The sequence below is a fragment of the Plectropomus leopardus genome, chromosome 11 (assembly GCF_008729295.1).
Source record: "Plectropomus leopardus isolate mb chromosome 11, YSFRI_Pleo_2.0, whole genome shotgun sequence".
Classification (NCBI taxonomy): Eukaryota; Metazoa; Chordata; class Actinopteri; order Perciformes; family Serranidae; genus Plectropomus; species Plectropomus leopardus.
Genome location: NC_056473.1, coordinates 29,901,533 through 29,914,313, shown reverse-complemented (window position 1 = coordinate 29,914,313; position 12,781 = coordinate 29,901,533). Strand labels below are relative to the sequence as shown.

At 39.1% G+C, this 12,781-nt stretch overlaps 1 protein-coding gene across 1 annotated transcript; it reads left to right on the top strand.

The window, feature by feature from the left end:
* The first annotated feature begins 11,556 nt into the window (after positions 1-11,556).
* Positions 11,557-12,534, top strand: fa2h (fatty acid 2-hydroxylase). The gene has a single exon (XM_042495413.1). It carries the CDS (start codon positions 11,934-11,936, stop codon positions 12,237-12,239), a length of 306 nt encoding a protein of 101 aa, XP_042351347.1. The 5' UTR covers positions 11,557-11,933; the 3' UTR covers positions 12,240-12,534.
* Positions 12,535-12,781: the final 247 nt, after the last annotated feature.

Here is a 12,781-nt window from a genome sequence, read left to right as displayed (position 1 = left end):
GGCTCACGTAATCTCATCTACATGTACAGTGTTAAGGTGTTTACTCAAATGGTGTTTCTTCAAAGTCCCCCAAATCTTAAGTTATATTCAGAGGGCAATATATATATAAGATGTTGCATGAGTTTTGATTGAATTTTTGTGCCATTGCTTACTTAAATTATTTGGAAGGATACCATGTCTAACACTGGAAAAGTCTTGCACTCTACCAAGTGTTTAATATAGATTAGAAGATGGTAAATTTTTGGATATTTGCATTGGCGGGAAATTTAAGGAAGACCGAGAGTCTGCAGGGATGCATAACTTTCTTTGCTTTGGGGGCCACTTTTGCAAAATAACAGAAGGCCGGGGGCAAAATGCAGCAGCCCCAACATGTTTTGAGGACATAGGACATAGCTAGGATTTTGGCATGTTTTGAGGATTTTAGGACATTTCTTGGATTTTGTCATTTTTCTACTATTTTTCTCCAATTTTAAAATATTCATAGAATTTTTAAGACATTTCTAGGACTTAAAGCTATTTTAGGACTTCCATTATGTTTCTCAGATTTTTGGATGTTTCAAGGATTTAGGACATCTCTAGTATTTTAGGACCTTTCTAGGATTTTAGAACATTTCTCAGATTTTGTATAACTTGTCACTGGTCTACAGGCATGGTATGGGCTCTGTGAGGTTGAGCACAGCCGTACTTTGAGCTAAATATGCTCATCAGTGTGTTAACATGCTAACATTGACAATGTTAGCAAATCTGGTGTTTGGCAGGTGTAATGCTTATAAAGCTTACTGACTTTTCTTACTGTCCAAAATTTGCTAAATAGCACTAAACACAAAGTAAAGCTGAGGCTCAAGGGAATGCCATATCTTTAACAGGTACCAGTATTGTAGTAATGAACAAGCTCAACCTTTGAGAGGGACATAGTCGTGTGTACCAAATGTCTTTTAACACTCATAGAGTCTCCAAAAGTGGACCGGGAGTCTGACCCTTCAGCTATCAGGCTCTTCTTCTGTGGAACCATTTTCCAGTTTCGGTCCAGGAGGCAGACACCGTCTCCACATTTAATAGTAGACTTAAGTCTTTCCTCTTTTATGAAGCTTGTTGTTAGGGCTGGCTCAGGCTTGCCTTAAACCAGCCCCTAGTTAGGCTGCTATAGGCCTAGTCTGCTGGTGGACGTCCCTTAATATACTAAGCTTGTATCTCCTCCGATGTCTCTCCAGTTGTATGTATTTATGTCCCGTTAAGTAATGTTACTAACATAGCCTCTTCACAGGAGTCATGAAGTGTAGTTATTCTATGCTGTGTGCAATGTTTTGATCAAACTGAATCAAATTCTTTGCAAGAAGTATTGTAAAATTATATTTATGGAGATGAAAATCCATATTTCTAATGTATTCATCATAATGACTGAATGTAAAGCTTTATTCTATCCCAGAGACATCTGCATTGACCAATATGTTTTGTCTTTTCTTATTACTTATTATGCGATGCCCTAAATCCTCCAGGAGAAATCAGTATTTTTGGTTCAAAGACAACATTTAAAGACCCTTTTTTTCAACAGGAATCTGGCTATAAATAATTATTTTCTGCATAAACACACCATTTCTGCCAAATTCAGAACAGTTTTGGTTGTTTCAGGAGAGATTTTTGTGTTTGTGTTTTTGTCGGTGCTCTTCTCACTAGTTTAAGGGGGTGGGGTTCAGTTGGATCGCAGTGATGTCACATACATCTGTGCACCAATCAGGTTTTAGCTGAATGAGACTCTGGTGACTTTTTTTTTTTTTAAATGATTCCTTGTTGCTTTTTTTAATTGTAAATATTTAATTTTAAGACTTAAATATGTATTCACGTTTTTTATCATTGATTTCTTAAAACTTTATTGCACATTTAGGAAACAAATTCACAAAAACAACACTGCATGCAGAAGAAGAACAGAGAGAAAAGTTGCCATTTCATTAATTAGACATCAATTACAGCTAATTGCCTCTTAAAAGCTTTTCAGTTTCTTTACTTTATGTGACTTTTTTCTTTGTTAAGCTACAAATTCATTTATAAAATAGAGTAAAAGTTTCCTTGGTTTTATTGATAGATGACATAAAAACACATCAAACAGAGTGCATTAAAAACAAAGTCTTGTGGAGAGGAGGAGGCTAAGAGGAACAGGCAGCCTGATAGTATTTCACTCCTCAATTCCTCGAGAGGATCAGAGAGACCAAAAAATTAAATAAAAAGAATGACAGGAGTCAACAGAAGTTCCACTCTGGTGAAAAACAACAAAAAACACCCAGGAAGGCCTTTAAAAATGAAAGCTGAAGTCATTTTTGGACTTAAAAAACAGTCTTGAAAAGGGAGTCATCATCCCTTGTGACAAGCCGCAAGTCAAGCGAATATCGTCCTCCAACATCATCAGTCAGGCTGCTTCCTGTCCAAATTTCAATCATCTGAATTAACTTTTTCCTTGGAGGTGTAATGATGTCCCACTGTGAGAGTTGTAACTGGGTGGGTAGTTTGCTGTCGGCTTTGGTTCATGGATCAGCCGACACGTTTTATGCTGCGTTTGTGTCTGAGACAGCTCGGGACGCACTTCTTCTCTGATTTGTTTCCGGGCGACGCTGGGGCCGGAGCTGCGGACCCCTGCTTCCTGTGCAGAAGGAGAAACCAGACACAGAGGCAGAGAAATGAGAGGAGGAAGTGTGATTGAGTGTTTGTTCTGGCAGTGACACGAGAGCATTTAATAATTAACCGCAGACTCCTGTGGCCTCTGCTGATAGAAAACGGGTGTGATCACAGTCCAGTCTGGGGCAGCTGAGCCCAGCACAAACAGGCTGGTCATTATTCTCCCTTAATGCATCAATCATGTACTATCAATAATCAGCTTGATGGATGGATACATAACTCACCAAGCTTGACAACTTAGAGTCAATGCTAATAATAATAATGCATTTTATTTGTAGCCGCCTGTAAAAGCACTCAAAGACAAAGGCAACAATATAGAATAATATCTTAATAAAACAGACAAAAATCATAATTATAAAAACTAGGAATAAAATCATTGTCTTAAAAACAGGTGTGATCACAGTTCAATGATCCATTTTTGTTTTTGTTTTTTTTTCTGGTGGAATTCAATATCAAATTTCTGAAAGACGTGGCAAAGTGATAGAAGATTAATGATAAATAGAAAGGGGGCCAATACAGAACCCTGAGGAACACCGCCAGTAAAAATGAGCACAAATTTAATTCCATATATTAATTTTCCATAAAAGATGTAGCCTGTTCTAGCCACTTTTTTCTGTAGCACCACCAGCAACATGACATTTAAATTTGTCCAAGTCCTCTGTGACCAAGTGCCACTGTTTTGAAATCACCTGAATGGCTTTCTGCCAGACAGGGATTTGTTAAGGTTTGGAAAAAAAATTCTGGTTTGGGTTTGTAACCCTATGATATTCCCATTAGCCTGCACTTTGTTTTGCATTTGTCACTAATAGGCAAATGTTAACATGCTCACATACAAAGGTAATATTGTAAACATTACACCTGCTACACATTACCATGTTAGCATTGGCATTGCAAGCATGTTGGCATGTTTACTTTAGCATTTAGCTCAAAGCACTACTGAGCCTAAGCACAACCTCACAGAGCTGCCTGCATGGCTGAAGACTCTTTGGCTTGTTTGGTGACAATAAAGAAGTGACACTCATGGAGGTTAAGACACAAGACGGATGGAGTCAACAGTAAATGGCAGTACAAGATTGAGACAGTGGGTCTTTGTGATATTAATATTTCTATCAGTTTATAAATGTGCCACTATCAGTTTGCACCAGATTGGCGACAGGTTACTCTGGTGGAGTTGTTCTTCACCTGGCAGCAGTAGCAGTGGCAGCAGCAGCCTCTCTGTTTCTGACCTGCTTCATCACTTTCAGCATGCGACAGATCTGTCTCAGGGTCATCTTTGGTGTGTGGTATGCCAGGCGGGGCCGCGGGGTGAAGTGAGGGCCCCGGTATGAGAGGAGTGACATGTAGTTGCCCCGTCTGGGTCCTTTCCCAAACAGCTGCAGGGGCTGAACACTGGCATAGCAGGATGCAAACTGGGGAGAGGAGAGTGAGACGTGTGTCATGTGTTGTGATCTGCTGCTTAGTTACATACATACATACACTTTAGTACACACACACACACACACACACACACACACACACATGCACACATACATGTGAGGAACATCCATACTGTAAATAGCCAATAATAACTGAGGGAGTTGTTTCCTTGGGTTTTGTAATTTTGCCAACAGATTTAATTCCTGCTCTGTAAAAACAGAAATAGGTTTGTGCAAAAATAGCATCCACCAGCTACAACAATGTTGTGACAGCTGTTGTATTTTACATTGTGAGTCTGTGTTTGCCATCATGGCAAAATGCGGTCCGGTTGACTCTTATTGTAGCGGGACAGCATCTGTGGACAGATTCTGTCACCATGATTGCATCACAGCTTTGCTAATGCAGTGAAGAAACTTTACAGGTGTGTAGTTGAGATCAAAATGTAGACTGAAGATCCTCCTCGGTGGGAGGAAATATGGAAGGGGCCACTGGCCCCTCATTTTATGCCCTTATCTCATGAAATTTTACAGGTGCGTTGTTGTGATAACAATGATGGCAAAGTCTGAAAATGGGTGAGGTCCATGTCAGGACACCTGAAGGAGGCAGGTAGGAAGTAAGGAAAGGGTCATTGCTCTCCCAGCTCATTCCCAAAAGCCAACTTCCGTGTCCGTATGATATGTGATTGGATGTGGCCAGCTGAAAATGTGGCTGAACTCAGTCGCTTCCTGACGTAATTGGATAATTTTTTTCTACATATGTGCCTTTTTTGGCCAAACCTAACCATCCGTGCCAGCATGTACTTTTGTTGATGTCCCACCGTTGGTTGTCATGTGCTTTTGTTGACTAAACATAACCACATGCGGCGTAATCCCACTATGTGTTTGTGTTGACATCACAGTAGCGGTAGCCTGCAATGTCAGCAGCACACTTAGAGGGAAAACCTAGAGCATAATATGTCGACGTGGAACTCCTCTTCATTTTAAGCAGCAGACCTCTGTTTCGCAGCTGTAGCTATCCCATCGTAAAATGGTATCTGGTTTAAATTTTGAGATTTATCTCAATATTGTCAGCAAAAAGATACATTTCTAAGGTGTGAATGCTAATGCTTATTTTTCTTATGATGTGTATTCCTGAATTCGGTTTTTCTTCTAATGTTAACTCTAAAACTCAAGATTCTATAATCATTTTTCCATGTGATATTCTGTGCAAAGTTCAAATGAAAAGAAAAATAGCACATAAGCATTAAAATGTAAATTGTATGTATTATGATTTACATCTGTTTGGTTGTCTTTATAAAGTGTAGTTATAGAGAAGTATCCCTGTGGACTGATGTAGATTTCATGGTGTTTGTGGTATTGACCTGCTGGCATGCACATCAATCCCAGGTTCACAGGCAACTAAAAGACAAGTAATTGACCCATTTAAAGTTAGTTTTCATGCACTGTTGTGCATGAGTGCATTGTGTAATGGTGCACTAAAACATGGAGGAGCATGGAGCTGCTGCTGAACGTATGTTACTTTCTAAATGAACTCGGTGATAAACCCTAAATGTGTACAGAAAATTATGTTCTGGCTTCAAAGCTCTGTTTTTACACTATACATTTGTTACTTTGGGAACCATTTGACCACTAATGCATCATAGGAAACACTGATAATTATTTAATTACACAAATTGCTATTATTGGCCTCCCAATATGTTAACCTACTGGAGCATAACAGATACTGAAACTCAGGCAGCAGAACAGAACGAGGCCGCGAGAGCAGCTACAGTCTCAGCTGTGCGCCACTGTCTTTTCACACTTTTTAACACACACACACATACACGCTCACACGCACATATCACACCATTTTAATTAGTGTACGAGCTACTGTCTTCCTCTCGCAGACTTAATCACCCTCTCCATCAGAAACCCAAGACACACACACACACACACACACACACACACGAAGGAGTGATCACACAAAGAGAATTCAGTTGAGCCGATTCATTTACAGGAGCGACATTTGATCGTGTAGATTTGCCTACCAACAGTTGTTAGCTGACCTGCTACATAAACTTGTCATGTAAAGAGAAATCAATATCTTTGACCATATCCAATATCTACAATATCAATATTATATTTGACATATTCAACATCTTACAAATGGACAGGAAAACAACTCATACAGGTTTCCTAAAATGTGAAGTTCACACTTAAGGCATTGTAGGTCATTGTAGCTCTTTCAGTTCCCCTTTACTTCTTAGTACCTGACAGTCAACTCAAGTCACAACTAATAGGATACATCATTCTGCATGAATGATACAGCATTTAACCGTTTAAAACCTGAAGCGACATCAGTTTTCTCCATTTAGACGACTTTCACAAGTTATTTCACCCATATAAACTTGAGCAAATTGGTTTGATTTCTTTCAAAAAACACAGGAAAAAAAGGCAATGACCAACTTGGCAAGAAAATGTCCCACAATTTTAAATAATAAAAAATAAAAGGAAAAAAAGAAAAGAAAATGACATGAAATATATATAATATATGATATATAATATATAAATATATTATCATTATATGCTAAAAAAAATATGTTACAGAATTTTAAAATAAATACATATATTTTTTAAAACTTTCATCACATTTTTTGCCTTATTTTCTTGTTTGTTTTCGGTTTTTACTTACTTCTCCTTTTTGCAAGTTATTTTCAAATAATTTTCTTTAAACTTTTTAATAATTCTTTGCCAGTTTTTATGCCATGTCTTGTTTAGTTGCACATTGCCTTTTCTGAATGTTTTTGAAAGAAATGACACCAATTTGCTCAGGTTTACAAGGGTCCGTAACTGAGTTGAGACACTTTTAAAAGTTTAAGATACACAAACACACACACACACACACACACACACACACACACACACACACACACACAGAGAGAGAGAGATACTTACAGGGACGACAGTAGCCATGGAGGAGTGTTAATGCTCTGTGGTGAAAAAAATAATCATCAGAAAGGGAATCTTTGCCTTCTTATACACGCCGACATGACCAGGCCAGATTTTGGGCCAATCATTCTTCAGAAAAGACAAAATAACCCCACCCCCTTCTGACATCACCACACACACACACACACACACACACACACACACACACACACACACACACACACACACGCGTCTGTTGCTTCAGGTTACACAGACACTGACACGCAGTCTATTATTGAGGGCTCTTTTGTTATGAGGGTATATTTAGAAGCAGCTGTAATTTGGGGAATGAGGGGAAATAACTGATAACTGAGAGAGAACGAGAGACTTGAAGGACAGATATATGTCAAGAAAGAGGGCAAAGATGACTTAAGTGGGGAGGAGAGGAGACAGTGATGGAGAGAGGAAACAGGTGGACAACAAAAGACAGGGTGAGGAGGGAAGCAGGCGTCACCCAGTGTAAGGTGATGTGCCTGAACAATGTGATGCATCGGGGCGTTACATATCGTCAGTCAGTACAATATTACACATCAGTGACGGGAAGAGACAATAAAAGGGAGGAACACGCTCACGCTTATGTGTTTTGTTAAAGAAAAGAAACAGGAGAAGGGTTGAACTTCCAACACATCAAACTCATTATTCAAAACACTGAACATTGTTGTAATCAAGATCCCAAAGTTTTTATAGATACCAAAGCAGGCATGTATAAAATTATGCATCTTTCTTTCAAGTTTTCTTGTGATGTAATTTGGTGCAAAGTAGTGAAAATATTGTATCACTATAGACCTGTGGGTCCCAAACCTGTTAGCTTGCACCTTAAAAAGCAATAACACAATAACTGATTGAGGCTGCTGCCTCAATCAGTTATTGTGTGAGAGAAACAATATTCAAATACAACGTTCACTTGAAATGATATTGATGTTTTTGGTTAAAATGTGTTTTGCTGCGGCCCTGACCACAGCAGTACATTTCTTAGCTTCAGCACCAGTGTTATGGGACTATATTTTATCTATCAGAGGAGGGGGGAGGCTGGGATGTGACTTTTTTATTCAAAATAGATGTAAAATACTCCCCTTTCAGGCTGAATGTCCCTCACTTAAGCCAAAATTGAGGACACAAGTCCCTCCTCTGTGTTTTTTTTTAAAATTTGCAGCACCCCTTTCCCTCTCATAAATAACAAACAGTTCCTATCCCTAACCATCGAGGGAGGCCGAAGCGGCGTGGAGGAGCAGACACAGAGCACCTAGTCCAATTAAAGTTGACTTACGGCCTGCAGAAAAAATCTGGCCACTGATAGGATGCTGGATGGCCCCTCAACCATTTTCAGATTCAAATAAAAATAAAGTAATTAGTTTACATAAGGTGCCAGAGTGCATAAATCAGCATCAAAATTGAGCTTGTTTATAAAATAAAGTGCCAGTGTAGGATCCCCCGCAACCCCCGACAGAGGTCCTAGCTTAACCCTTGATATCCTAAAAACATCCTAAAATCCTAGACCCGTCCTAAACTGTGAGAAATCTGCTGAAATCCTAGAAACGTATGGGGCTGCTGCGGCGAGGCTCTTTTTCTGTCAATTTGAAAAAGTTGTTCATAAGCAAAGCAAGTTGAGTATCTCTGAACTCTGTGAACATTGAGACTTCATGACTCACCTGCGAAGTTAAAATGTGTGTGTCTGTGTGTGTGTTTTTGTGTGTGAATATTTTCTGCTGAAGTGCTGTTCTCTTCCTTCCTGCCACCTTTCAGCTGCTCGACAGGTTTCATCATCACTTAGGTGTTGAATCACCTGCAATGACAAAAAATAGACTTAATAAGACACTTCATGGTGATACTGTTTTGGAAAAAAGACCCAAAGTGAGATTATGTGATTTGTTTCATGTTGTGTTTCACCAGTTCTCTCAGTACCTCTGTACTGTGTGTCTTTCACATCACTGCATGAATACTTTGGTCTTTTCTGCCCCCTGTTGTTTTCTACACCACTCTGCCTCAGCTGGGAGATACTGTATATTGCATTACGCTGGATTCATTTGTAGGATAATGCACTGTGTCATATGCATTCATCCATTTTTTGTTTTCTTATAGTTTGCCATGGCAATTTATTGTTTTTATTGTCTGCTTGCTACATATTCATTGTTGAGAAGGTTACTTTTGAAATGTAACTTAGATTACTGGTCGCTGTGTTAAAAATGTAACCAGTGATGTAGGTTTTGTAATTATTTTATTAAAATAATGTTACATTTTATTACTTGTGGATTATCTTTCTAACAAATGTGTCAAACTGGGCAGTAAAGCTGAGAAATGTCCTGACATAAGGAGGCATCCCTGGGCACGAAAAAGATGCAAAACAACAGACTGAATGTTTTTATTTTTTGTACTTTTTTGTTTTTTAGCAAGAAGAATATATTTGCATGTAATCCTTTGTTTTATCAGTAACTTGTCACAATTAAATTTATTTTGTAATTTAATCACATGTATTCACACACTGTAGGTGCTCTACTGTATCGGTTGGTTTTCAGATGAGATAATATGAAAAAAATTGGGGGTCGGTTCTTCTAATATTATATGGGTTACTAAAAGAAAATCACATACAGATTAGACAAATGCAACTGTTTCATATTCAGTTGAAAAAGTTTTCAACTCCTGGCCACATATAGTAGTTTATATGTTGAAAGACTAGCCCCGGGGCATTTAAAATCTATCCAATGACCATGCTTGGCCCCCCAGCCCAGGCTTTGGACGGGCCTGTGATAGCCAAAGGATGATTTTGGCTGTTGTTGGCTGATAGGACCAGTTTCTAGGAAAATTAGGCCTAATTTTAGACCAAGGTGCATTTTAGTGCATACGTCAGTTGCACATTTAGCCCTAAACCATGCAGGCCACTGAGTCTCTACACAAGCCTGTTTTTTTTTTGTTTTTTGTTTTTAACTAAAAACACCCCACCAGACAGAAAAACACCATCAACTGTGCCAAATTTTACCCAAAATTCTCACTTTGTCCATGGCAGTTTGACAGTCCATCACGCAGGGCGGCGCTCGTGGGCAAAGTGCTGGATCTCGCGCTGCCTTCAGGATGATCTGCAACTTCCCCAAATGGGTCAAACTGAGTCCTAAAAAATCACTTGGCGGGCTGTCAAACGAGTCTTTCTTTTGCTGGCTTTCTTTTCGCAGTTTTAGAGCGTCAGGTCTGTAGATAGTTAACATATTATTATGGTTTATTTAACGAAACACTACGCATATAATAATATAAATTAAATTTCTGACAAAACTTCCAAGATCTCCGCCCTCTAAACATCACACCTCGCAGACTCAGGTAATATATCAAATTTGCACCTTTTTAGTTGTTTTTTTTAACCGTTTAATTTTGCTTTCTAATTGGCTCACATGTGGAACAGGGTATTTCCGACATCACCTGAAGGCACCAGCTGAGCTCATCTGTCCGGCTAAGATAAAGTTGACAGACATGCGTAAACAAAAACACGCCCTCTGTTTTAGGAGTAAATAGATCCACTACACATGTCCTCGAATGTCTTGTAACCAGTTAAGTCGGTCTTTACATTAACTTCTTAATTTTGGAGATGACACACGCACCAAAAAGTGGCCAAAGTGCGCACAAAGATTTCTGTTAATATGTCAAGTTTTAATAAACAGCTCTACAAATTCAGGTTAACGTTAAATGCAGTTGGTTAGATTTATTAAGGTGTATTTGGCGTTATATTTCTGACATTAAATGCTCAGAGGAGCCTGTGAGCCTGTGAGCCTTGATCAGGAAATGATGGCAGACTACATGGCCGTTCATTTTAAGTCATTTTTTAAAAAATTTGGCACCATCATAATCGTTAATTTGAATAATTCGGGTTCGGAAATGTTGATTTGTGAATAAATTATTAGATAATAATCAGTTTGCTCAGAAAGCAGACTGGAGGGGTTCACTTTCGCCCCGAGTGTTTTCACAGCAGCAGGTGCTTCTGGATGAGATGCTGCGTTCATGGAAACCGTGGAAATCGGGGATCTATTGTAGCCTTCAACTCTGAAACCTGGAGAGGCATCACTTTTCTTGTGCTACTTTAAGACGCCTTTCACAAGTATTTAAACCTTTGAATCCAGAGCAAAGTGGTGCAATTTCTCTCAGAAACACGACGGAAAAGCAGTGATCCACTTGGCAGGAAATGTTCCACAAAATGCTTAAAAAAAGAGTAATTTAGAAAATTATTATTTAAAAAAAAAAAAAGACTGGGAAAATGTTTTTAGGCAAAAAAATTAAAAAAAAAAAAAAAGACGTATCTAATAAACAGTGCTGTTATTTTGTTTTCCCTTTTTATTAAATAATTTAAACATTTTCGAGGGTTGTTTGTTTTTAAAAACGTTTTTTTTTCTGAATTTAGTACTTTTACTTTTTATACTTTACGCACGCTACATTTTCCTGATTACACTTTTACTTAAGTTACACTTTTGATTTTTTTAAAATTTCTTTTTATTTTTACTTTCAATACATAATTACATTTAACATCATACAATTGCTTGTGATAATCTAATTATATTCTAATAGGTGACTTTAACTTCTACCAAAGTCGTTTTCTTTTGAGATATCTGCACTTTTACTAAACTTTGTCTTTCAGGAAACTTTCTCCACCACCGATTTAGAAGTTTTAAACCACCTGTGGCTGCTGACGGACAATACGTCGTATCTTTGGTGGGTGTTTGAACGCCTCACAGACCCCGCCTCTTGTCTCTGTCCTCTGGGGAGCAGTGAGACTTTTTAGTGCCTCTGGGTGTCAACGGCGAACTTTAACTCTCGGTAGTAGTCAGGTCGACGGCCCTCCGAGGAGGTCTCTGCGCTCTCCTCCCTGTCTTTCAGTTTTCGGTTCAGGTGGACATCTCCTCTGTCAGTATGTCTCCGTCCACGTCCCCCCGGTTCTTCACGGAGAGGGAAGTGGCCCGTCACTGTACCAAGGACTCCTGCTGGGTGCTGCTGGGGACCAGGGTGTACGATGTGACCTCTTTCTTGCGGATGCACCCGGGCGGGGAGGCGTTGATACTCCGGCGGTCGGGAAAGGACGTGAGCCGGGAGATGGAGGGACCCCCGCACCGGCACTCGGAGAACGCCCGGCGGTGGATGGAGCAGTACTACATCGGGGAGCTGGACCGAGACAGCGGCACCGACGAGGCACAGGTGAGTCCACACCTGGCGAGCTAGCTTGTCCTCAAAGCACAGACAGGCTGAGAGAGGGGAAAAGCTTTGCTAGGCTAGCGTCGTCGTGTTGTCTTTACAGTGTTAGAAACAAACAGGGGTCTTATTTAAACAAACAAACAAACAAACAAACAAACAAACTTTCACATTTACAGCCTAGCAACGTTGTTTTGGTGGAAAGTTTATCGTTAACCCGCTGAAACATGGATCAGTTTTCTTGTGTTTCGAGATTCTGGTGTTCAACATTTGAAAATTGAGCAAATCGGTTTGATTTCATTGAAAAAAAAAAGACATTGAGAAATGCAATGACAAACTTTGCAAGAAATATCCCATAAATTAAAAAAAAAGGAAAATATGACAAGAAATAACCTAAAAATTAGTCGAAAAGGGGAGGAAAAATGTCAACAGACTATATTTATATTTACTGTAATTTAAAACTATGTTACAAATAACATCATTGTTGTTTACTTTCCATTTTTTCAACTTAATTTCAAGTAATATTCTTGTTACTTTTTACTATTTTCTTGCTAATTTCTGGGCCATGTCTT

Coding starts and splice junctions, on each gene's coding strand:
- fa2h (XM_042495413.1), top strand. CDS start 11,934: ATGTCTCCGTCCACGTCCCCCCGGTTCTTCACGGAGAGGGAAGTGGCC.